Below are 27,156 nucleotides of genomic sequence, written 5' to 3'. Positions count from 1 at the left end.
TTTGTCAGTTTTGCCAATCAGATGGGTATGAGATAGCATCTCAGAGTGGGTTTATTTTTGTGTCTCTAATTACTATATATTTAGCATTGAGAAAGCTATGGGTATTGATATTGTGGATATTTTCCTCTGAAAGCTGCTCAAAGAAATTTCCTTTGACAACTTATGTGGAAGATAGATAGGAGTGGGGAGATACTTGAAGCAGAGAGAGAGATTGTAAGACTATTGCAACAGTCCAACAAAAAATGAAGACCTGTTGATCCAGCAGTGTTACTACTGCTGGGCTTATACCCCAAAGAGATCTTAAAGAAGGGAAAGGGACCTGTATGTGCAAGAATGTTTGTGGCAGCCCTTTCTGTAATGGAAGAAACTGAATGGATGCCCATCAGTTGGAGAATGGCTGAATAAGTTATTGTATATGAATGTTATGGAATATAATTGTTCTGTAAGAAATGACCAGCAGGATAAATACAGAGAGGCCTAGAGAGACTTACATGAACTGATGCTGAGTGAAATGAGCAGAACCAGAAGATCATTATATACTTCAACAACAATACGACATGATGATCAATTCTGATGGACGTGGCCCTCTTCAACAATGAGATGAACCAAATCAGTTCCAGTAGAGCAGGAATGAACTGAACCAGCTACGCCCAGGGAAAGAACTCTGGGAAATGAGTGTGAACCACTACATAGAATTCCCAATTCCTCTATTTTTGTCTGCCTGCATTTTTGATTTCCTTCACAGTCTAATTGTACACTATTTCAAAGGCTGATTTTTCTTGTGCAGCAAAATAACTGTATGGATATGTATACATATGTTGTATTTAACATATACTTTAACATAATTAACATGTATTGGTCTACCTGCCATCTAGGGGAGAGGGGAGAGGAGGGGAAATATTGGAACGAAAGGTTTTGCAATTGTCAATGCTGAAAAATTACCCATGCATATATCTTGTAAATAAAAAGCTATAATAATAAAAAAAAGAAATGAAGTCCTGAACTCAAATGCTATTTCAGTCAAGAGAATGTTCAGAAGAGATGTTGCAGAGGCAGAAATTATAAATTTTAGCAACTGTTTAGATATTTGGTGTGAGCAAGAGAGGAGTCTAGAATGACACCAAGGCTTTTAACCTAGGTGAATGGAAGGATAGTGATGCCCTTGATAGTAATAGAAAAGTAAAGAAAACAAGAGCTGAATAGAAGGATAATGATTTCTATTTTGGACATCCTCACTTGATATATCCATTTCTACTAGCTGTCATTGCATATATCTTCTCCTTTTGGTGGCTGAAGTCCTTGAAAAGTCTGCCTAAAATAACTCCTTCCAATTTTCCTTCTCACTCTTTTTAATTTTCCACAGTCTGGCTTCCAAACTTATTCAACCAAAAATGCTTTTTCTAAAGTTACCAATGATTCTTTAATTGTTAAATCCAAAAGTCATTTTGAACCCTAATCCTTGATTTCTGCAGTCTTTGACAATGATCACTATCTTTCTCGATTTCCACGATACCACTTTACCATTCATTCTCCTTCTATCTGTTTGATCAATCCTTTTCAGTCTTTTTGCTGGATCTTCATGCAGATTAGAGTCACTTACTTTGAGCATCCCTAAGGGCTCTGTCCTAGGCCCTTTTCTCTTTTCCCTCTGTACTATTACACCTCTCATCAGCTCCTATGGTGTCAGTTATTATCTCTATGCTGATGTTTTTCAGGCCACCTCAACCCTAAACTCTCTTCTTACTGCCAACCTTACATTTCCATCTTCTGTTCTATGGTAAATTTATGAGAAGATAGGGACCAGAGTTGCACCAAATGGGTTAGTGTGGTTGGGTCAAATCTGTACTTGTGTCTATGACAGCCCAAGGCACTTAATTAATTATCTCACTCTTGAAGATATTCCCTCCAGTGTTGCAGATTTGACTGCAAGAGCAACTGTCATTTCTGACTGAATAACACTGTATATACAAAATACAACTAACTGGGCATGTCAAATGAAGTCATATCTATAAAACAAAGCAGGATTGTCAATCAAATTAAAGAGAGAGATGGACCAGTGGTTTGACAATGTACATTTGTTGTTTTATTTAGGTCTGTGATTTCTAAGGTGATTTCTTATTTGTCCTGACTTTACTAATCAAGTCACTCAAAGATGGTAAGTGGATTGCCTTATATAAATCCTTGGTTAAAAACAAATCAGCTGAAACGGATTTAATTCGCCAGTTCAGTTAACCAGTTGACCCATTTGTATAAATATACACACACAGAATTTACATAGTATTTTAATTTTATAGGTTTTGCACACAAAGGAATTAGAATTTCTTATCTGACCCCACTACAGTTGACTCCCCTAAATTTGCTCTCTATTTACGTTGCTATTTAACAACTCAGCTTACTGGGGCTTGTAGTAATAGGGGAGGTCTCCTTTGCTCATGGCTTCTTGGAGTAGAAGGAGCAAATATCTGTACTAAAAAGTTTTAAATGCTTCCTGAGCTGCAGGACTTCTCCAAGTGCACAAGCTCTTTCTAGCCCCTGAAGAATCATTTCAGCATGTGTAAACTTGCCAAGGAACAATAAAAATAAGGGATAAACTATTTCAACCAAACTGTTTCTGCACTTCCCCTAACATCAAAATAAATGAAAATTACTTAAATAGAAATTTCCAGATGACATCGGTCATAAAACTGAAAACAAAAAGAGAAGAATATGGACTCTGGATGAATAAGGAAAACACTATTTCAAATCAGCCACTTAGCATAATCCAGCCATTTGTTCATGGAAACAATTATGTGTACACTGCTGAAATTGTTAAGTGACAAGAGCATATTATTTGCTTCCAAAAGAAAATAGCATGGTATACATTACATCAAAGGTTTAAAATTTGCAGCTGTCTTTTTGCTTTTATAACTGCTGCTTTTGGCAGCCAACTCTGAGACATAAAACTGTGTCCACTGGATAGTAATACTTTCAAACCCAGCTCTTCTCTTCAGACAAGAACTTGTTCTCCCAATAGAGTGCTTCCAAAATTAACAAAAGAAAACATATCCTGGCCATTATGGAACTGCAGATTTCCAACACCAATTTTATAAATTCAAACTATTCATCTGACTTAAGAGTACTGCTGAAGGGCAAATTTCATTATCTTCAAGAGTTCTTTTTCTTTTAAGAAGAAAAGATACACGCCGAATGAATCAATACCATCAGCTAAAACTGGGGACAAGTAGAGAGTTGAGAGCAGTACGTGTATCAACAAAACTATTTTATGGTCCTAAGTTCTTCTGAATTTTCAAAGTAACATTTCAATACACCAATGTCTCACCATGATCTACAAGTAACTCGGATTTCCTGAATGTTCTGCTATCCAAATTCAGTCTGTGGTAGGTACTACTAAATTGGAGAGGTTTTGAGAAGGTTTCTGGTGAAGACTGCCTGAAGTCTGAGAAGCAGTCAAGCTAAAAACAACTATGATACTTACCAGTTGGTTAGTTATTAGACCAACCAGATAAAAATTCTTTGTGTATAGCAGCCCATGTTCATTTCAAAAGAATACTTCTCTTCCTTCCTGTCCCTCCACTTACCAAAAAATTAAGACAACTCTGAGATACACACCTCTCAGACTGGCTAAGATGACAGGAAAAGATAATGATTAATGTTGGAGGGGATGTGGGAAAACTGGAACACTAATACATTGTTGGTAGAACTGTGAATGGATCCAGCCATTCTGGAGAACAACTTGGAACTTTGCCCAAAGAGTTACAAAACTGCATATACCCTTTGCCCTAGCAGTGTTTCTGCTGAGTTTTTATCCCAAAGAGATCTTAAAGGAAGGAAAGGGACCCACATGTGCAAAAATGCTTGTGGCAGCCCTTTTTGTAAGAAACTGGCAAGAAACTAGAAACTGAGTGGATGCCCATCAGCTGGAGAATGGCTGCATTAGTTATGGTATCTGAACATTATGGAATATTATTTTTTTTATAAGAAACGATCAGCAGGATGATTTCAGAGAGTCCTGAAGAGACTTACATGACTTGATGCTAAGTGAAATGAGCAGAACTAGATCATTGTACATGGCAACAAAAAGATTATACAATGATCAATTCTAATGGACATGGCTCTTTTCAACAATGAGATGATTGAGGCCAGTTCCAATGATCTTGTGATGAAGAGAACCATCTACACCCAGAATGAAGACTGTGGGAACTGAGTGTAGATCACAACACAGCATTTTCCACTTTTTTTGTTGTTGTTTGCTTGCATTTTATTTTCTTTCTAATTTTTTTCCTGTTTGATTTGATTTTTTTTGTGTGCAAGATAATTTTATAAATAAGTATGCATATAATGAATTTAACATATATTTCTACCATGTTTAACATAAAAAAATTTACTTGAACTGCAGTTTTTCATTTTTTCACATATTTCTCTTGTACCACAAATTTTTCCATCCACTGAAATATATATGTAGAAAAACTCATTTTCATATACATATGTACATTAGATGGATATGCCTATTCTTACATGGCAGAAAACTTTTTTTTGACTTCAATATGAAGGTTTTCGTAAAAAGAAACCTTATTCTCCAGCACTTGATTATTAGGTTTGTGGCCACATCAGTGGTACAGAGAAGGCAGAAATAGATCTAAAAATCTTACATGAGGGAAAATAAAAAAACCTCCAGACTTGTCCAGTTCCTAGCTTCCTAACACTATCCAGATTGTTATAATATTCCTGCAAATGAAAACAACTGCAGAAGCATTGCCTACACCTACAGCAATTCCAATGACTTACATACTTCCTGTGATGGTGTAACATCTCCAAAGGAGCCATTCCAAAGTCAACTGCAGTGTCTTATACATGGCTGATGGGTCCAGCAGAGCAGTTATTATGTCAGTTATACAGCAGGGTTCCTGCCAAAGCTATTACCAAGTCATTGCATTGTTCCACATACTTCCTTTGACATTTGGATGGTTCCTGAGGAACTGTTATCATTGCCATGGAAGTGTCCTGTTTAACTTATACTGCTAGGGAAAAACAAACAGGAAAATAAAATAAATAAATGAATACAAACACTTCCATTCAAAACCTATGTGAATGACTCCACATGACCAAACATCTGAGGAAGGGAAGAGGTCTTGGGGGAATAACAATCTCACATCACCCAGGAAACCCAGGGTAGCCATTTGTCCCACAACATTTGCATGACAGTGATGGTATGTTTATTGCTAACTCATTGTATATTATGAGCTTCAATGGGGTAGATTACAGAAGCAAGGGGAAGCATTACTGGTGAATTTCTATGTTGTGGTCTATCAGAACTTCCTTTCCTTGTAAAATTTCTCGACAACAGACATGGAATGAAATGCCTAGCAATCTGTGAAAACAATAGGCCTTTTGGGTGGTTGAAATTCCATCTCTACCTTTTAGAGGCTGCTGCAAGGAAAAACAACAAACTTAGGAAAAGATACCTTCATCTTGGCTTCAAGATTTTGTATAGTCTTCATCATATGTAATACTGTAACTCAAGAGAATTCTTCAGACAGTTTTGGAAATAACAAACTGCTCAGTATAAAACAATGGCAAGGATATTGCCTTTGTTTTAACATAACCTGGTCAGAAAGAAGAGGTGAGAGTGGTGAGAAACATACTGGAAGTTATAGCTTAGGAAAAGGATGAGAAAAGCTAAAGATTTAAAGATTTCATAGAAGCTTCACACTAATAAAGAATGAATGAATATCATAAAGAGGAAAGCACTGTGGTAAATTCTGAGCATAAAAAAAGCAAGCCAGACTCTGTTCTCAAAGGGATCACATTCTAACAGGTAAGACAAGTAAGGAAGGTTTCAGCTGCAAGATAAGTATGAAAAAGTCCTGTGGTCCTTAGGTTATAAAAATAAAGCACATGTTAATATGTCTTCTTTATTGTCATTTGCACTGATTTAATACCATTTTCTGATGCTGAACCAGTTGGCCATAATATCAAATGAAAAAAGGACATTCAACAAACTTGTAGATTCTCTCAACCAAATCTGAACTTAATAGAAAATTTACCATATAAGAGCCAACATCAAAGATTAATTTCAAGGGACTCAACAAAAACAAATTGTTTATGTTTTGTACATGGAAAAGTACACCACATGTTTAAAACTGACATCAGCAATTGGTTATCTCAAAAGAAAGATTGGGACAGAGCTAAGTATGATTTAATTCTAAAAAGTAAAATCATCTAAGAAAAGGTAAAAATAGTAATTATATTCTATGAATGAGGTACAGAGGAAGAACACAAGGCATTGAGGGGAGAGGAGGACTGGTAATTGAAATCTACTCACATGGCGAGTTAATAGGAAACTACACACACACATACACACACACACACACATACACACACACACACCATTAAGGTATGACACCCTCCAATCTATAAAGAAAAGGGGGGAAAGAAGAGGATAAAGTGGTGTCCAGAAGGGTGTTTAGATTAATGGCAGTGGGATAAGTTGTGTACATTAATGGGAATAGGAAAAAGAGGGAGGGAAAAGGTAAGGAAGGGATCCATGGATGAAATGAGGTTAATAGCATGGCAGGTTAAAGAGCAGAATTAAAGTAAAAGAGGTAGCAGGGTTAGAAAACAAGAGACATATATAAACACTATAACACGGATCAGGCATAAAATCCATGAAAAAAAAGTAGGGCTAGAAAATTACAAAAAAGTTTTCACACAAATAAAGTCAGACTTAAATAATTGGAAAAATATTAAGTGCTCTTGGATAGGCCGAGCGAATATAATAAAGATGACAATACTCCCTAAACTAATCTATTTATTTAGTGCTATACCAATCAGACTTCCAAAAAAATATTTTAATGATTTAGAAAAAATAACAACAAAATTCATATGGAACAATAAAAAGTCGAGAATCTCAAGGGAATTAATGAAAAAAAAATCAAATGAAGGTGGTCTAGCTGTACCTGATCTAAAATTATATTATAAAGCAGCAGTCACCAAAACCATTTGGTATTGGCTTAGAAATAGATTAGTTGATCAGTGGAAAAGGTTAGGTTCACAAGACAGAATAGTCAACTATAGCAATCTAGTGTTTGACAAACCCAAAGATTCTAAATTTTGGGATAAGATTTCATTATTTGATAAAAACTGCTGGGATAACTGGAAATTAGTATGGCAGAAATTAGGCAAGGACCCATACTTAACACCACATACCAAGATAAGATCAAAATGGGTCCATGACCTAGGCATAAAGAACGAGATTATAAATAAATTAGAGGAACATAGGATAGTTTATCTCGCAGACTTGTGGAGGAGAAAGAAATTTGTGACCAAAGATGAACTAGAGACCATTACCAATCACAAAATAGAAAATTTTGATTATATCAAATTAAAAGGCCTTTGTACAAACAGAACGAATGCAAACAAGATTAGTAGGGAAGCAACAAACTGGGAAAACATCTTTACAATTAAAGGTTCTGATAAAGGCCTCATTTCCAAAATATATAGAGAACTGACTCAAATTTATAAAAAATCAAGCCATTCTCCAATTGATAAATGGTCAAAGGATATGAACAGACAATTTTCAGATGAAGAAATTGAAACTATTACCACTCACATGAAAGAGTGTTCCAAATCACTATTGATCAGAGAAATGAAAATTAAGACAACTCTGAGATATCACTACACACCTGTCAGATTGGCTAAGATGACAGGAAAAAATAATGATGAATGTTGGAGGGGATGCGGGAAAACGGGGACACTGATGCATTGTTGGTGGAGTTGTGAATGAATTCAGCCATTCTGGAGAGCAATCTGGAATTATGCCCAAAAAGTTATCAAACTGTGCATACCCTTTGATCCAGCAATGTTTCTATTGGGCCTATACCCCAAAGAGATACTAAAAAAGGGAAAGGGACCTGTATGTGCCAAAATGTTTGTAGCAGCCCTGTTTGTAGTGGCTAGAAACTGGAAAATGAATGGATGCCCATCAATTGGAGAATGGCTGGGTAAATTGTGGTATATGAATGTTATGGAATATTATTGCTCTGTAAGGAATGACCAGCAGGATGAATACAGAGAGGCTTGGAGAGACCTACATGGACTGATGCTAAGTGAGATGAGCAGAACCAGGAGATCATTATACACTTCGACAACGATATTGTATGAGGATGTATTCTGATGGAAGTGGATTTCTCTGACAAAGAGACTTAACTGAGTTTCATTGGATAAATGATGGACAGAAACAGCTACACCCAAAGAAGGAATACTGGGAAATGAATGTGAACTATTTGATTTTTGATTTTCTTCCCGAGTTATTTTTACCTTCTGAATCCAATTCTCCCTGTGTAGCGGGAGAACTGTTCGGTTCTGCAAATATGTATTGTATCTAGGATATACTGCAACATATTTAACATATATAGGACTGCTTGCCATCTTGGGGGGGGGGAGGAGGGAGGGAGGGGAAAAAGCGAAATATAAGTGATTGCAAGGGATAATGCTGTGTAAAAATTATCCTGGCATGGATTCTGTCAATACAAAGTTATTATTAAATAAAATTAAATAAAAAAAAAAGTAGGGCTAGTAATTGTTGAACTCAAAGTGAAACTTAAAAGATTCAATCAAGAGAGAAATCTACATTGTATGTCAGCCATATTAATATTGTTTTAGATACATTTCCATACATGTATAAAGGTGTGAATGTATATACATGTCGGGGGTGTGTGTGTGTATGTGTGTGGGAATTAATGCTTAATTATAGCCTGCATGGATGAAGCGGAGGGGAATGAAAAGGGAGAAAAAAGAAAAAAAAGTAAAAAGTGCAGAATATAAAAGAGCAACCTACAAGAAAGCAAAGATGGACAGTCATGAATTTATGATCTCTTATTATATATGCTTTCTTGAAATGGAAATTTATTACACATTTTGAATCTTCACTAATGTTCTGCTGGGCAGTGGAAAATGGTTTTTTAATTTTCCTTTTCTGTCTCTTTATATTTTGTTTTTTCTTATTTTGTATTTATTTTTAGATAAATAAAAAGGAATACCTAAGTTTAATGAAAGGAAAATGTTTAATGGTGGAACTGAAGAACTTGACAGAAAAAATCCTAAAGATATAAAAATATTTTCATAACCAAATTTTCACCATCAAAAACAGAGTCTACACTTAGATACTAACATTAAAGTTCTGGATACATTTATAGGAGGGATAGAAATTGGACTGAAGAGAATAAAGATGGAAAATAACTGAAATAGAACGAGTGTACAAAGAGTAGACAGTTTTTGAAGGGGAAGACATACTGATTCATGAGGTAAATGAAGACAAGAAAGATATCAATGGTGTGGGGGGAAAATCTCACACCACAGCAATATTTAAAAGTGGAACTTCAACTATTATCAACATATAGTTTTACTTTCCCATCAATATAAAAAATTTCATTAGAATCATCTCCACACACAATGAAATTATCCGAAATGACTGAAGTAGTAGGAAACAAGATACTACAAACTTACAGTCCCCAGCGCACTACATCTTTGCCATCTCACAAGTGACAAAGACATCAGGAGTACAAGGCAAGGCGATCAACATTACTAAATAGTTATTATGTACCAAGTACTGTGCTAAGCTCTTGGGATCTAAATATAAACAAAACCAAAGGCAGTACCTGCTCTCAATGGAGCTTACATTTTGATTGAAGACAACATATATAAGGGATCCCACTATGTTCGCTGCTTAACAAATTTATTTTTTTTATATTCTATTTCAATAGGCCAAAGTCCTCCTTGAATAATTTCTTCCAATAGGATGTAAATGATCCATACACTAAAATTCCCTGAAAGAAGAAAACTCCTTCAATGATGAAGAGATTTGATCACAAAAACCCTATAGGGCTAAAAATGAGAAAAATCTGCTTGAGAAAAGTTTTTGTCTCTGTAGTGGAATCAATCAAGTACTTATTTGAGCTTCTATTATGTTAGGCTTTGGGTAGAGCAATGAGACTAAAATAAAAATAAGGCAATCTCTACCCTCAAAAAGCTTACATCTTACTTGCAGAAATAATATACATGATATATATGGTTAAACAAAAAAAAATCAAAAGCATAATTTATTAAGTGTCTACTATGGGCCAGTTACTATGTTAAGATGCAAAAGATAATATCTGTCTTCAATAGAGGACACAAAAATACAAATAAACCATTGGAAAAGGCTTACTGAAAATGGGATTTTAGTTGGGACTTAAAGGAAGCCACTAGGTAAACATGAGGATGGCAAGCCTTACAGGCAAGGTAGATAAATCAAGCTGTTTGAGAGCTGAGAGTTGAGTATCTTTCCTATGTGTCCATAAAAAGATTAGTGTCACTGGATTGAAAATTCTCAGATCAAAACCAATGTATCCCCAGGAACTCCATTTTTATTATTGACTTCCTTCAATACACTTTGAAAATTTAAAGGTTCTGAAGAGCCACTTGTTTCTTCTCTCTCATTAGAGCATTTGAAGAGGCAAGAGAAAAGACTGGACTCAATCTCTCTCTCTCTCTCTCTCTCTCTCTTTCTCTCTCTCTCTCTCTCTTTCTCTCTCTCTTTCTTTTTCTCTCTCACACACACACTCTCACACTCACATACTTCTCCCTCTCTCCTCCCCAATAAACACCAGTGGCTCCCAGTCACCATTAAGATCAAATACAAAATCCTCTGGTATTCAGAGCTCTTTATAATCTAGCCTTTCCTACCTTCCCAGTATTCTTATACCTTATTCTCACCGCCATATCATCCCACAGCTCCTTCCAATTTCTCAAACAAATTTTCCCTCTAAAATGTTTTTGGATTCTTATATTTGTATTGTAGAATTCTTACTTAGCTGTGGCAACTTCCTCAGAGATGCCTAAAATTCAATCTATCTCATTAAGAGTGCATCTTTACCCAGAAGGATATTTAGTTTTGCAGGTAAGTTATTCTTTGTTGTAACTCTATATATCATTTGCCTTTTGGCATATTATTTTCTAATGTATCCTCTTGATTATAGTAGAAGCTAAAAGGTCTTGTGTGACCCCAATTGTAGCTCTTTAATACTGGGACTACCCTTTTTTCTGGATGTTTGCAATCTCTTTTCTTTGATATGCGAGCTTTTGATTTTGGCTATGACATTTCTGGGCCTTTTCCTTTTGAGGTTCTTTAAGGAGATGATTGGTAAAGTCTTTTTATCTTTACTTTTCCCTCTAGTTCAAACTGATCTGGGCAGTTCCCATATTTTTTTTTAAATAGTACCCTGTTTTTGTTTGTTTTAGCAGAATTTCTGAGGAGTCCAATGATTCTTAAATGATCTCTTCTTTGTTTTCCAGGTCAGTTGAATTTTTACATTTTTTTCCTATTTTTTCAATCTTTTGATTTTTTTTCCTAATATTTCTTACTCTTTCAAGGAGTAATTGATTTCTGTTTAGTCTACTCTAGTTTTCATACAGTTCATTTCTTGAATAAGAATTATTACTTTCTCTTCTAAGGTATTTATTCTCCTTCCAAATCTTTCCTCAAATGCTTCTATTTCATTTTAAAATGTCATTTTATGTCTTCTAACTATTCATGTAAAATCCATTTAAAAATTTATGGAAAGTATTGTATAGTCCTTGTGTGAAGACCACTATTTCCTTTATATCTCTTTTTGGAGTTCTTGTGAAATTACTCTTTCTTTCTTGAGTATTTCCAGAGCAGAGATAACATCTGATATTGGTCAACGTGTTCTTTGATTTATACACTTCTCTAATTCAGTAAATGAATTAGGGATTTGTGTTAGAGCTAGGTTCTGCAACCTGCTATGCTTCTGGATGTGGCAGCTGACTCGTCATGATTTCATATTAGCTTGTCTTAGTTCTGGGAATGACTTCCACCTTTCAGAGTTAGGTACCTCTGGATCTTTGAGGTTGAGAGATGTAGATCTTGAAGGCTCTCTCTCTCATATCTCAGGACACAGCATAAGAGTCTCAGAGCCTCTAGGATCATGGTGTCCAGTCCAAGCATATTACTGGTCATTGCCTAATGTTGCCACTCTGGCACTTCACTGGAGCTCAGTAAAGTCCTATGTTCTTTCTGCTTCCAGACACATAATTTTGCCCATTATGTTTATCCCTGGCCATGTCAAGAAGAGTTGGGAAGCTACTCTGCACTGTCACTGGGTTTACTGATTGGTTCCCTGTCTTCCCTCAGGCTTCTGATAGACAGCTTGTGCAGCTCTAGGTAAGAGGTCATTAACTAAAGCTTCTCATGGGATTTTTTCATTACTGTTTGTTCTGGTGTGAACTTCAGAATTTTGCTGGAGTAGATTTGTGGGATCTGGCCATCTCTCCTATTTAGGTAGTCAGCTTGACTAGAATCTAATAACAATTTCCTGGATATCATACCTCTTAATGCAGCCCAAGTTTACTTTACTTTTTCCATCTGACACATCATCACACCGTGGGCTCAAGTTTACCTTATAGTTTACCAAACATATACACACACACAAACGCACACACACACACACACACACACACACACACACACACAACCCTCAGCTTTCAAACTGATGCATCACTTAAGTGGTTTAAAAACTGAACTCACAAAGGAAGAGTTTTATATATTTTTATTCCTATTCAATTTCATTTCATTTAGTCCAATAAAATGGCTTATCATAATCTCTTTGAATTCTCATTGTGCACTAAGGCTCAAGAAATTTCACTGACTTATCTAGGGTCACAAAGACCAGAAGTAGCCAATCTGGGAGTCAAAATGAAGCCCTAGATCTCCAACTTCAAAGCTTTAAATGACACCTTTCATAATGTCAAGTCATCCAGTCCGTTGATATTGCCCTCCTCCAAAAGTTACCATGTTTATTTTTTGTCTATATGTCATACTTATATGTATGTGATGGAGGGACTGATTGATTTTTTTATCCCCAGCACTGAGTATATTTGGCTAGCACACAGTAGGTTCTTAATAAATTGTTGTTGATTGATAGATATGACTTTTCAACTCCCAAGGGTTGAGAGGCATTAAAGAAGGGCATTAAGAGAGCTGGACTACTACTCTGGGGTGTAATGTTCTGTCTAGCTTTCTGGTGGATCTCGGGACCAGCCGGAATCCTTGGTCTTAGTGGAGGAGGCAGGAGAGCCACCAGGATGGTCAAAAATGGAATGTCTCATTTCCAGTCCTTCTCAGTCCTTAAATACCCTATTAAAATTACATCATTACAGCATACTGATTATATGTGAACTAGAGAACCATTACATCACCATGCCAAGTACTTACGTGTATATATATATATATATATATATATATATATATATATATATACTAGAAAACCATCATCTCATCAATTCCACTGAGTTAACACCTTGTTTCAAGTATACTTCTCCAAAGTTCGGGCCTTCTACACTGGGAAATTTTAAGAGAAGGGAAGGATAATGGTATTACTGGGATGGTTTTCTTGTACCACTACCTGGAGGTGGAGTTATGGGCAAGATAACCTTTGATAGCCCCCTCCAGGGAATGGAGCTTTAGATTCTCTGATTTTTATTATACAAGTTTGTTGTGGTAGTCAGTGTATAGAAGAACCAATTGGATAATTCAGCCCAGAGAACAGAAAGGCTGAGGAAGACTGAATGAATGGCTGTCAGGATATGAAGAGTTCCTTATCCTCCTATCTTCATTTTATTGTATTTTTTGCCACTTACCAGTGGAATGAACTTGGTGAAGTCACTTAACTCCTCAGTACCTGAGTTTACTCTCAAGTAAAATTAGAAAAAACGGAGGGGTTAGATTAAGTGATCTCAGAAATTCCTTCTGTTTTGTGTGTTCATCTATATACATTATTCCAACCAGTTAATTTGGATAAGAAATCACCTTTTAAAGTTACACTCTAAACTTGTTACAGGTATGAATTAACCCTGTATTTAAGGTAAAATGAATCAATTGTTGCAACACAAATTTGTCCTATTGCTTCCTAATTAGCTAACTGAAAAACATGGACACCGATTTTGTTTCATAAAAGATGCCCCCAAACCTCACATCTGTGACTATGTATACCCACGAATACACCTATTCTAGACCATGATTTCCACAACCCCACATTTAAGATGAAAGAAACAGAAATGTAAGGTTAAACCCACTTAATACTGATTGTGATGGGACCTCTAAACAAATTCAATACAAATGAAAATTCTCAAAGTTGAAGGATTATGAAATTCCCAGCAGCATCTAAGAAACATCTTGGATGGAAGTGATATAAGATGTAGAAATAAAACAGAGGGTTTCAGAAGCATGGTGATGTTGTCACTGGAGGTAAAAACAACCATAAAGGGAACCCATTTCAAAATAGTTAAGTACACAAATTGAAGAGTTGCAACAGATACAATAGCGGGTTTAGTTATGTTGACAGATGGATTATTTCATTACACCCCAGCCTCGGTAAAGGACATTAAGATGAGCCTCTGTATAATTTCTTCAGGCTTGGAAATTCTTGAGCTTTAGGAATAGATCTGAAGCACAAAGAGAACTCATAATATTCGGGGTCATAAAGCGAGAAGGGGGAAGAGGACAGGTTTCTAACAAGTCTCTCTGACTCCAGCTCAGTATTTCTTTAAAAAATATACCAAACAAAAATAAAAACTTTCAAAATTCATTTAAGTACTCATTTTTAAAAAGTTTACTATAAATAGTTTTCTTCCTATTTAGCATTTTTAAAAATGGCTTCATTTAAAAAAAAATAACAAGTAGATATGTTGAACTGGGGGTAGTTTGGACTATATGACCTCAAGTTCCTCCCAGCTCTAAATCTAGGGTCCCATATTCCTGTGACTATATCTGCTGCTCAGAATGAAGTCTACCTTTATCTTTTAAGTGGTGAATTTTAGATATATAAAGTGTGGCACAAAGAGTAATTTCCTTCAGTTTAACCCTGAAGACTATATTTACAGGGGACTATAGGAAAAGAGATAACTCAGCTACCAGTTAGATTAGATTGTGACAGAGAAATCAACCATCAGCTAGATGGCTGGAATTTTCCTAGCAAAACATAGGTGGTATAGGTGGGTACATTTAACAACCAGAATGAGGAGGGGGAAGGCATACACATTTTTAAATTTGCATTATTAAGATGGTAAGTCAAGACAAATAACACAACAGTAAATCTAGCCTGACTTGTAGTGATTGTGAATCTCTGAGCTATAAATGCTTACAAAGAAAATTTAACAATTGGCTGTCCTAAACTGGTTAGAGTTGGCTCCAGTACAACCCTGAATAAGGTTAATTAATTGAATGACATGAATTAATATTGTGAATTGATGTTAGTTAATAATATGAATTCACTAATGTCCTTTGGAGCTTAGTGGTTCCTATGATAGGGGACTCTCAAGAAAGGCCTTGAAATATTTCTTTTGGACAAGGAGCTAGCAAACTACAGCTTTGCTGTCTACCAGAATTACAATGCATTCAATTAGTATTTATTAGATACCTCCCTCCCTTATATGACAACTACTATACTTTTAGGGATACAAAGATAAAGACGAACCCCTGCCTTCAAAGAAATTTAATATTCTACTTAAATAACTATTTTATATGTAGAGAAAATTCAATAAAAATAAATGTGAATCAATACTTAGCAAAAACTGAGGCACTGATAACTGGAGAGATTCAGTAAAGGCCTATGTCATCATGTAAAGGTAGAATTGGAGCTGAACTCTGAAGGAGACTATGGATTTTAAAAGGAAGAGGTGAGGAGGAAGTGGATTCCAGGCATGGGGTACAGCCAAGTACAATCATACATACTGGGAAATAAAATGTTTGACAGAGAATAATGTATATACAATTTTACTCAGCAAGAAAAGGTATCAAATAACATATACTTTAACATATTTAACATGCATTGGTCTACCTGCAATCTGGGGGAGGGGTTGGGAGGAAGGAGGGGAAAAATTGAAACAAAAGGTTTTGCAACAGTCAATGCTGAAAAACTACCCATGCATATATCTTGTAAATAAAAACCTATAATAAAAAAATAAAAGGTATCAAAATATTTTAACAGTTATTTTTGTGTTGGCAAACAAACTAAGAGGGTATCCACCAGTCAGTGAATGGGTGAGCCAAGATATGTGTGTGATAGGATTATTGGATGGTAACAGTTTCAAGAAGACTTGGGAAGACCTGTAAGAACAGACACAGGGTAAGGTGAATGAAGAGAACAGGTTATACTATAACAAGAAGATGGCAAAAATGAACAACTATGAAAGATTTGGGAACTCTTATCAACACAATGATAAATCACAATTTCAGAGGACTCATGATGAAACATGTCATCCATACTTTTAATAAAGAAACGATAGACTCCAAATGCAGACTGAGACTGTGCTGCGATTTTTGAAATATACTGTTTGATGTTGTAGTTTTAGACTATAAGACTCCAATATTAAATTACTTAGGCCAAAAAGTCCTAATGATGATAAACATATAAGCAATGACAACCTGTACTTTTGTCCTGACTCATTCTGATCTCGGTCAGACATGTTAAATGCTTTTGTCTTCTGATGTGCTAAAAATTCTGGCCAAATGTTGTAGATCAGAACCGTACCCATTCCTTGGATCTATGATTACCAATTTGAACCCTCGCCAGATTTCTAGTTCCAAAAAGGAAAATTCTCCCCACCCTAATCTGATACTGATATGTGACCCAGAGAATATCCCTACCACATCTGAGTCTGATTTGCAATGTCCCCTCCCTACTCAGGTATCAAATACCTAATATCCACCAAGTTCTTTTTTAATTTTTTTCAAATTCATTTTTAAGATGCAATACTTTCTTGCTCAGACTCCACTCTAAGTGTATACTCCCAGTGAGATCTTTACTACCACATTAATCTCCCTTTCCCTGAGCAGGATGAGTTTGCATCTAAGGGACCAAACCACTATCTGTTAGTATGTATACACAGCATGTGTACATACTTCTTTGCTTGCTGTGCCATATAATAATAAATCTTATGCCTGTACTAGCTTTGAGTAACAATTTCCTGTAAGTCCTTAAACCCAGGTCTGTGCTCTAATCGAAGTCAAGTATAGTAGACATATATTTTTATGGACATGGACAGTGTAGGAATTTATTTTGCTTGAATATATATGTTTGTAACAGGGTCTTTGTTTTTCCTTGCTTTCTTAATGTAGCAAGTAGTTGGGAGTGGGAAGGTTGGAGGGAGAGAAGTTGGATTTTCATTTAAAAATAAAATTAATTTTAAAAAAACCAACTAAAATCTTTAAAAGTTTCTTTCAAAAGAGTTTGCTGAAAATCATGAATCAGAAAGAATACATTGACAAAATCTTCAATTTTGAGAATAAATAGTGCTCCCAAGGAGGCCTAGAAATCCATGGTTCCTTCTAGCCCCTATGTTTTTTGACACTATAACTTGGAGAGTGCTAATATTGAGAGTCAATTATTTTAATGCCCTAGAATATAGAACAAGCAAATACATCTGAGGAGAGAATATAAATGCTGTGTGTGTTTTGAAAGATCTGCCTAGTTAATTAAATAGAAGAAATAGAGCTTTCCAACCAAAGTTATGGAAATATGAAGTTGAATGCCCAAGCCAGGATCTCTTAGGAAGGCTGAAATTCTAAAATCTACCTAAATTGAGGAAAAAGACTTTTCTGAGCTTAAATGGTCTGCTCCAAATCCCAGTGAAATTCATGTCACAACCAGCATGTGAGTGTCAACACTTGGACTCTGAATAAAATGTCTTATAGCATGTGAACTCTTGCACTACATCATGCAGTCATTCTTAAAACTATTTCATGAAGTGTTCCATGGGAACTCTATGCACAAATGCTTCTATGACATCTCACTGTGGCAAAGATTCTTAAAGGCTATGTCAGCAAAGCACAAAATCTAGCAAATTCTCTCTTGCTGGAAAAGCTTTGAGGACTATGTTGGAGACAAGCTCTAGCTGCTCTCCATAGGTTAATCTAGCCAAGTATTAAGAAGCTCAACATCAGGGGGCTGGTCAAGAGATGACTAGTTCTTTGTTCAGGTTAATACAGGAAAAAAAAGAAAAATGCTATTTAGTTCTCTGTTCTACAAAGTCTCTTTTTGTTTCTATAGTAAATGTACTTGAGTGCTACAAAAGGTACTAAGAATCAAAAAGATTTTAAACCATCAATAAATATTAACTTGTCATGATATTTTAAAAATAAGATTCTTGTTTGATTGCTAACAAGCTGACATAATGACTGGACCAAGTGAATCATACTACCACCGACATTGTCACTATAACTGAATCCAGAAGACAAAAAGAAGATGGAGATAAATGGAGGAGTGACTCACAGATTCTCTTTCAAGAAACAAATAAATGAGCCAATGGAGTTTTTTTAATTTTGCATCCCAAGGCACAAAGATTTATCTTTTCATGAGACAATTAGTTATCTCAAATCACAGTGCTCACAATGAGCATTTTAAAAATGTATGGTGGACACAGCGAGCACCACATGTCACTAAAGATGAAATTGATTATATTCTAAGAGACAAGAAACTAGCTACTGATGTGGGAGTCATTTCTAAATTACTTGTCTGGAATAGTCAGCCCAATGAACTGTTAGCTTAAAAAGAAAATGAATACAGAGTTAGGAAATTAAAAATGAAAAGATAGGCTCTACAACTGAAGCTACTCTAACTTGCTCTGTTCAATCACATTTTTACAATGGCAAATAAATTCTAAAGGATATTGACACAGACTGTTATCGTTTCTTAAGTTTGACTGATATAAATCAATTGCCTCACATTAGGAGACCAAGAGAGCCTACAAAAGCTGCCAGTCTGGCAATGGTTGATTTCCTTGCTAAGCAGAGAGAATGTCACGTAAGGGGAACCCTAACTTAGAACAGAAATTTGTTTGCAAAAATTTTGTGGAGGAAAATGGTGAAAAGTTACCTACAGTATTGCCTCATACAACAATGTAGAACAGTGGAACAAAAAGCAAATCTATAGAAAGTTTGATAAGACATGATTACCTAAGTATCAAGATCATGTGAGCATTTGGGGTTCAAGCAGGACAACAAAGAGATGCATCTGTCAAAATTTCAGGGAATCTTTTCTCCATCATTTACAATGGAACCACCAAAATCAGATTGTAATATTACCATCCCTGATGTACTGTATTACACTGAAGAAAATAAAAATAGGGAGAGCAGCTGGATGAGACTAAATACAGCTAGCCAGCATGAATTATACATTGGAGTCTTGCCAGAGACTATACAACTTTGAAGGTGCTGATGCATCGACTCCCAAGGTATTAGGGAGATGGAAGTATATCACATCCTTGAAAAAATTAACACAATTTCTTACTCAGCCAAAATGGTTGTTGAGAATTTACCAATGATTCTCCTCCCACAGGCTTAACTTTCCTTCCATAGTATTATGAGAAAAATCTACACATATAATCAGGACACCCTCAACGCAGGTAGGAGAAGGGTTCAGGCGTCCACAAATACTATTCTATAGTTGACTTTATTCCTGTTTTCACAAAATTGACTAAATAGTGCAGAGAATACAAGGTCCTGCTTTGCTTATAGTTTGCAATAAAACAATTTACTTGGAATAGCTAAGTGCCACCTTAATGGTTCTCTTCCAGTAAAATGTCCTTCAGTTGTATGTCAAAACTATACAAGATTCCATCAAAGATGTAACAACAGAGAACTTTTTTTAGCTATTCTATATTTATATCAAGTGAGTCAATATCTCAAGGATATATGCTTGCCAAAGTTGTATGTCGGTACCATGGAGAATATTTAGCAACTAAATTGAAGGATTTCTCATGAAGAGTGGTCCTTTAGATATTTGCTTGGGGATGACATTTTGATAATTGTATCAAGCTATCAAAACACTGCAGAGACTTCTAAATGAGAAAGATAATTGGTCAAAGTACTTGGCTTATCTGTTCAAACAGGAAACCGCAAGTTGTGGGAGACTACTTTTCTTCTTCTAAGAACGAGCAGTTATATAGACAGTCTATTCATCTGCTTTATCAATACATGTATTGTGGGCAGATAGAAAGGACAAAAAACTAACTGGACTAAGAACTCAATAGGGTAAGAATGGACTTCAATCTTGAGGAAAAATTCATACTGTTTGATCCCAAGCTTCTTGTTACAACAAAGGCCTAACTTTTTACCATCAATATTCATCCACTGATTTTCTCTCCTTTCTCCAACATATTTATTGCCACTTAAAACCTTCCCTATCCTATTCCCAGATGGGTAAATGGAAGCAAGCAAACTTAGGACTTGATATCTAAAGACTTTTCAGAGACAATCTGAAGCAGCTCCATCTACAGTTTGGATACTCATCAAGGGGAAAAGAGGGTTTTGTGACTTTTGTCCTCAATATCATATGGGGATTTGAGGTAGTTGAGGCCAAAGTAGAAAAGAAAGAGTGAAAAGATTATTATGGAACCCCATTTCCTCTTGGCAATAGCTAGTTACTTGGTCACTAAGATTCTAAGAGGTGACTTGTACTTTGGGATCTGTGTACATGTTAACAGGCACCCAAACGACAAAGACAATAATCGATGGCAAGAGACAGAATTTGAAATGTTGCCGTCTTTCCTATGAAGGAATTTTCCCTGGACAAGTCACTTAACCCTAACTGCCTCAGCAAAAATTAAAAAAAAAAAAGAATTTCTATTTTGAGGTAACAGAGTACTAGAAATAAAAACTAAGACATTCAATAGATGAATTATGACATCTTAGAGTAGAAAATTAATTATGATTTAGTGAGATTAATATCTGTAGCCATCCTCTAGCAAGTAAATGACATTTTCCTATTGATTACTATTTTGTAAAAAATCAGCTCACTCTAAGCCAGTTAATTTATATCAGTCTACATGTGTTCAATAGGGTGATATGAGCAAAAACACAAAATATGGAAAGAACGTACTATAAAAATTACTTCGGATTTTTCATGTATTGATCACCAAAGATAAAAGACTTTTAGATATTTTGGTCTAAATATTGTACCCTACAGATAGGTGATGATGAAAGGGGAATGTTAAGAGATATGTAAGAGAAATGACAGTGCATCCTAACAGGGAATGGTAGGGTAGGACCATACCTGATGCAAAAGAGAAGAAAGGCACATGGTAGCAAAGACACTATGTCTCATACAAGGAATCATTTTACATATTAATAGATAGCTAGAATAAATAAAACCAAGACTGGCCACCATAGCATTTTGTCTGGTTTTTAAGAATTATACAACGGGCCTGCTTACCAGCCTCTCCATCAGACTTCCTTTCATGGTCTGTGTCAGTCAAGGACAATGCAGAGTTGGCCCGGCTTGATAAACACGAGCTGTGTTCGGATTTCATTCCCCTCATCCACATCCTCAAGGCATGATCAGGAGAGGTGCCGCCTTCTGTCTCGGTATCCACATCAGAGCCCATCTCTAACTGGTAGCCATGCTGAGATACACCGTGCATGTCCGTCTGGTAGCCCGAGCATAAAATGTGGGGAGTCTCACAGAATTCCATCTCTAAAACAAAGAAAAACCAAGGTATTAAGAGAAAATGTCAGTAGATGAGATGATGGCACAAAAAGTCTCCTTTCTATTTTCACTTTTCCATACCCTCATGAAAACACTTCCCCACTGTCAGCAATTGTGCTTTTGAAAAATTAGAAGTTTGACTACTGTCCCTAGAATGTGGTTACTTATTTTGTGCCTGTCATTTACATTTAAGGTCCTCATGATTCTTAGTAGGTTCTACAAAAAAAAAAAGTATCCTGAAAATAGCTTTACTACTGTACTGAGAAATGGTGGTGCGGATGCAATGAAATACACAATGAGATAGCACTGCAAAAGCACAGTGCTGTCCTTTAAAGAGTCTTTCTTTTGGGGGACAAGTACAAGAGATGCTTTTAAGAGTGTTTAAAAAGGTTGTTAAAATGTTATATGTATACATTGCTAAGTCGAGCAATATAATCCTAATGGGCTGAAACCATTTCAAATGCATTAAGAGGAAAATTTCTATGTTTTTGTTTACTTTTACTGAAAAAACACCCCCTATTTTAAAGATTAGTTTCCTTTGTAATTCAGTCATGTCTGACTCTCTGTTACCTCATTTGGTGTTTTCTTGGAAAAGATACTAAGAGTAACAGGCCATGTGCTTCTCTAGCTTATTTTACAGATGAAGAGAAACTGGTGTAAACAGGGTTCAGTGACTTGCCCAGGGTCACACAGCTAATGCCCAAGGCCCTTGAACACATGAAGATATGTCTTCCTGATTCCAAGCCCAGTGCCCTATCTACTGCGACAGTGAGGCTAAGTCACTTGCCCAGGATCACACAGCTATGAAGTATACAAACATATCGAAAGATATGTTTGGAGTCAGAAATGACTCCAAAGCCGATACCTATCCATGATGTCCTGCTGCCTTTGCCCCATTCACCATACTATCATCATTCCCACTTAGCCTGATGTAAAATGTTAGGAAAACATAACTCTGAAAGCTCTAGGGAGATGAGGGTAATATACCATGTCACTAAGTGAAATGACTTTTTAAAATGCAGATCTTCTTCAAGAGTTTAATCTAAACCTTAAATTCAGAATACGTAGCATGTCTATTTTCCACTGTTTTTTTTTTAAGATCTTAAGTCCTCATTTATTCACATCTGAAAACTTGAAGGGCTCTCTGTTATTCTTCAGTAGGACAGATTTTGGGTCCTTCCCTTTTCCCTATTCAAAACTCTAAGATCTATCCCAAATCATTTACTTGAAACATCATTTGATAGATATGGAAACACAAAGAACAGAAATAATTTGTCCACGGTGGCAACGTCTAATTATGGAAAAACCAAGCCTGGAACTCATGTCTTGTGATTTCGAATGCAGTATTCTTTCCATTACATTATGTATTTATTCTCCCAAGTTCTGCCCTTTGCTAGCCCTCAAACAAAGACCTACTAGTAGATCGTACACAGATAAGACTCCCCATCTTGCAGACCAGAATTTTGTATTCAATTATGGCAATGTGTCAGAATTGAAGGAAAATGTTTTAAAAGTAAGTAACAAGCTGATGAAAAGTGACCACATGTCCAGACAGAACATCTGAAATATCTTTGTAATAGTCAGATAAGGTAATCAAAGGCTGAAGTATGATATATGAGATTTTCCCAGAATGACAACAAAGGCAAGCTATATCATTTGATTAGAAAGTGTTTAAGTGATTGTATCCAACCTAGAGCTCACAGTAAAAAAAATACAAATAGAAAACCAGCAGCAGGTTCTTGTTCTCAGACTACATACCAGAAATGTCCAAAATTAAATAGCTTTCTCCACATACATGTCTTTAATTACTGAAACAGATATGAATGGAAGATCATCTACATGCCCACAAGAGTGTTTGATGAAATATTTGCAACTACTTCGTAATTTTCATCAAGAGTCTTCTTAGAAGTCATTTTTTTAGTTCTCCACAAGTGTTTTAATCTTTTTTAAAAAAAATTTAAGTTTTTTTTTTAATTCTTATAGAAAATAACAAGAATAAATTTATTTAGAGAACATTTAAACATCGCAAAGTGCTTTGCATACAATATCTCACCAGATCTGCACAGCAAATCTATGAAACAGGTGCTATCATGGCTCTCATTTTACAAATGGATAAAGAGAGAGTTAGCAATTTGCCCAAGCCACACAGCTAAATACTATCTGGGGTGGGTTTCAAATCTATGTTCCTGACTCCAAGCCATATCCATCTGCTATCTTATACTCTCTCATCCTAATATAAAAACTTAACTTTTCTTGCCCCAAAGAAATGAACATGAGGCCATTTCATTCAGTCCAAATATTAAAGATTCAGAAGACTGCTATGAGATATTATATATGCTTCTTCATTTCACACTTTTATCATATTTCATCTAAATATGGGGATGTTGCCACAGCAACATGCCAAGGTACCTGTCAACCTGAAGATGTAAGAACCAAAGTTTGTACATGCCTGGATTCTTAACTTTCTCAATTCCCCTGGTGACTTTCTCCTCCAAAGCTACCAGAAGCTGAGGATGGGAGAAGGAGGCAGGACTCTGAGCTTAGGGTACCATTGACATAAACTCTGCCACTTTCAAGATCTCAATTTATTCTGAAGACTCATTGGCTTGAGAAAGCATGTGAAATGAGTCACTGATGAGCACTCCGATTTATTTTCATGGATTAAGGACGTTAATCAAAAGAGTCACTTGGAAAAGCACAGATTCATATTTATTTTCACTGACATTATCAACACATGGTATGTCACTATACAGAAACTTGAATATGAGTCACAAAGAAGAGTTGACTTGAAAAAAAATGGTGAGTAATAAAATTGAGAAACCCGTTAGTTTGTCACTCTAAATTTTAAAAAGAAATAATGACATTAGACCAGATAAAAGAAAAAGATTTGTCAGACATGAGTCAGCAGATTTTCTCTCTCTTACCCAGATTTCAATGTTTCAAAAGAAAAGCTGCATATACTGGAAAATAGAAAGTTCACCCTTAGTTTTAGCCACCATTAAACTAAGATAAAGATCCAATACAGTATTTAAAAGTTTCAGAGCTTGAAGGAAGTTAGCAAGCCATTCAGTCTAACCCATCCCTGAATAAGAATCCTCTCTATAATATCCTTGGGTGAATAGACATCCAGCTTGTGCCAAAAGGCTTTCTATGAGAGAGAAACCAGCTCGTCCCAAGGCAATCCATTCTAAGTCAGGACATGTTCTTTTGAGAGATTTTACCCTAACATCAAGGTTAAAGTGACCCCTTTCATTTTCAACCTATTATTATTATTGCTCTGAAAAACAGAAGAAATCATAACAGTATTTCAAATGCTTAAAAACAGTTATCCAGTTCCCCTGTTTTATGTTTCCTTTAGACTAAGGGTGTCTTGTTCTTTCAACTGAGCCTCATAAGGCAGAGTCTTGAGGCCCTTTATCGCCAGCCTGTTTTCCAGAATCACAGAATTTCAATCTAAAGGTCCCTCAAAAGCTATTTAATCTTACCCATACCACCAAAATAATCCGTATTAAGGCATATGAAACAGAGTGCTAAAGATTAAGCATAGAGCCACTCCTTCACGAGGCACCTATCCCATATGTATATGACTCTTATGTATGCATGTATTACACTAAATATAAAATAAGAAAAAAAGCAGAATAGAAAAAAGACAAAAAAGAAAATAAGCACTACAAAACAGAACAGAACATTGTCATGCGCCTAGCAGACCATCAGGAAGGATTCAAAATATATAACAATCAACTTCCATTTCAAGAAAGCATATATAATAATAGAAGAAATCATACTAATGACTGTCCTTTTTTTTGCTTCCTTGCAGGTTGTTTTTTATTCTCTCTCTCTTTTTTTACTTTATTCTTCCCCCCCTTTCATCCTCACCCCCATCTCCTCCAATATAAGACTATCAGACGCAACTTAGTGAAAGATACAACAATTCCATCACCTCCTCAATCCTAGAAGTTATGTCTCTTAATGTCAAAACCTATACTGGGGGTGTGTGTGGAGAGGAGGCTACCATATCACACTGCTTATTAGTGTCTGCTTGGCAGTTTGTAAAAAATCCCTAGATCTTTTTCAGGCAAGTTGCTTATGAAGTCAACTATTTGGATCCAAACATGCTTTTATACTCATCTTCATTAAATTTCATCTTATTTTATTTTGCTGTCACAGGCAGAAATACTGAAGCAGAATGAAATCTGTTTGGATCTTGACTATATCATCCTGTATTAGCTATTCTTTCCAACTTTATGCCATTAGCAAATTGCATAATGAGGTGCTCTATGCCTTTAGCCAGCATAGGCCCAATCACAGATTTCTGGGGCACTCAGTTTAAGACTGTATTAGAGGCTGACCTTGAACTGTTAAAAACTACTCTCTGAGCTTTCTCAACTAGATAGTTTTGGATCTACATTACTGAATGGGTTCACTCAACCTATAGCACTTCAGTATTACATTGCTTTTGATTTGGTTTGACTGAAGCAGAATACAAAGATTATTCCTCACTTCCATAGTTCTACACTCAATGCAGGGGTCCTCAAACTTTTTAAATAGGAGGCCAGTTTACTGTCCCTCAGACTGTTGGAGGGCCAGACTATAGTAAAAAAAAAACAAAAAAAACAAAAAAAAACCTTTGTTTTGTGGGCCTTTAAATAAAGAAACCTCGTAGCCCTGGGTGAGGGGGATAATCGTCCTCAGCTGCTGCATCTGGCTAGTGGCTGTAGTTTGAGGACCCCTGTATCTAGAGCCTATAACACTCAATATCTACTAAGGTTACAGAATTTTTTTGGCTTTCATCTTAATAAGCTTGTTTCTCAATAAACTTGCAGGTTACTAAAAATCTCAGATTACTTTTTTAAATGGAGTACTGTCTAACCATACCTCTTCCACCTTGTACTTGGGAAGATGATTCTTTGAATCCATGCAATATAGGGATACACATATGTCTGTTAAAATTCATATTGTTCGATTGGGTCCAAAGTGCTAGATTGCCAAGACATTTTTAGATCCCATATCAAATGACATGTTCATCAGCCTTCTAAGCTTTATGTCATCTGAAAATTTGATAAAAACGAATATTTTGTTTATAAAGCACTTTATATTGAGTATATTGATTCTCTCACAGCAATCCTGTGGTAAATCTGCTACAAATATTATGAGGTCCATTTTACAAAAGAGAAATCAGAGGTTAAGTGGACATGGGCACACAGCTATTAAATGTCAAAGGTAGAGTTAGCACCCAGATTTTCTTCACTCCAAATCTAACACTCTATTATTGTACTTCTCTGTCTCCATCTAATTCACTGATAAAAATATATATATATATATATATATATATATATATATATATATATATATATATTTTTTTTTTTTTTTTTTTTTTTTTTTTTTTTGCTGAGGCAATTGGGGTTAAGTGATTTGCCCAGGGTAACACAGCTAGGAAGTATTAAATGTCTGAGGTAGGATTTGAACTCAGGTCTTCCTGACTTCAGGGTCAACACTCTATCTATCTGCCCCTGATAAAAATATCAAATAGAATGTGACCAAGTATAGAACTCAGGGCCATTGCACTGAGACTCTGTGATGACCACGTATTTAAAATCAGCTGGAGTCAGGAATTCAC

General features: G+C 35.8%; 1 protein-coding gene across 1 annotated transcript in view; it reads right to left on the bottom strand.

The window, feature by feature from the left end:
• TENM1 (teneurin transmembrane protein 1) overlaps positions 1-27,156 on the bottom strand; it is an 828,896-nt gene that overhangs the window by 488,280 nt on the left and 313,460 nt on the right. Inside the window, exon 4 of the mRNA XM_051969260.1 lies at positions 21,267-21,527. Coding sequence (XP_051825220.1) covers positions 21,267-21,527 — 261 coding nt within the window. The remainder of the gene's footprint in view (positions 1-21,266; positions 21,528-27,156) is intronic.

This window comes from Antechinus flavipes, chromosome X (assembly GCF_016432865.1).
Source record: "Antechinus flavipes isolate AdamAnt ecotype Samford, QLD, Australia chromosome X, AdamAnt_v2, whole genome shotgun sequence".
NCBI classification, from domain to species: Eukaryota; Metazoa; Chordata; class Mammalia; order Dasyuromorphia; family Dasyuridae; genus Antechinus; species Antechinus flavipes.
The sequence above is the reverse complement of the archived record's forward strand: the minus strand, read 5'-3'. Positions and strand labels throughout refer to the sequence as shown.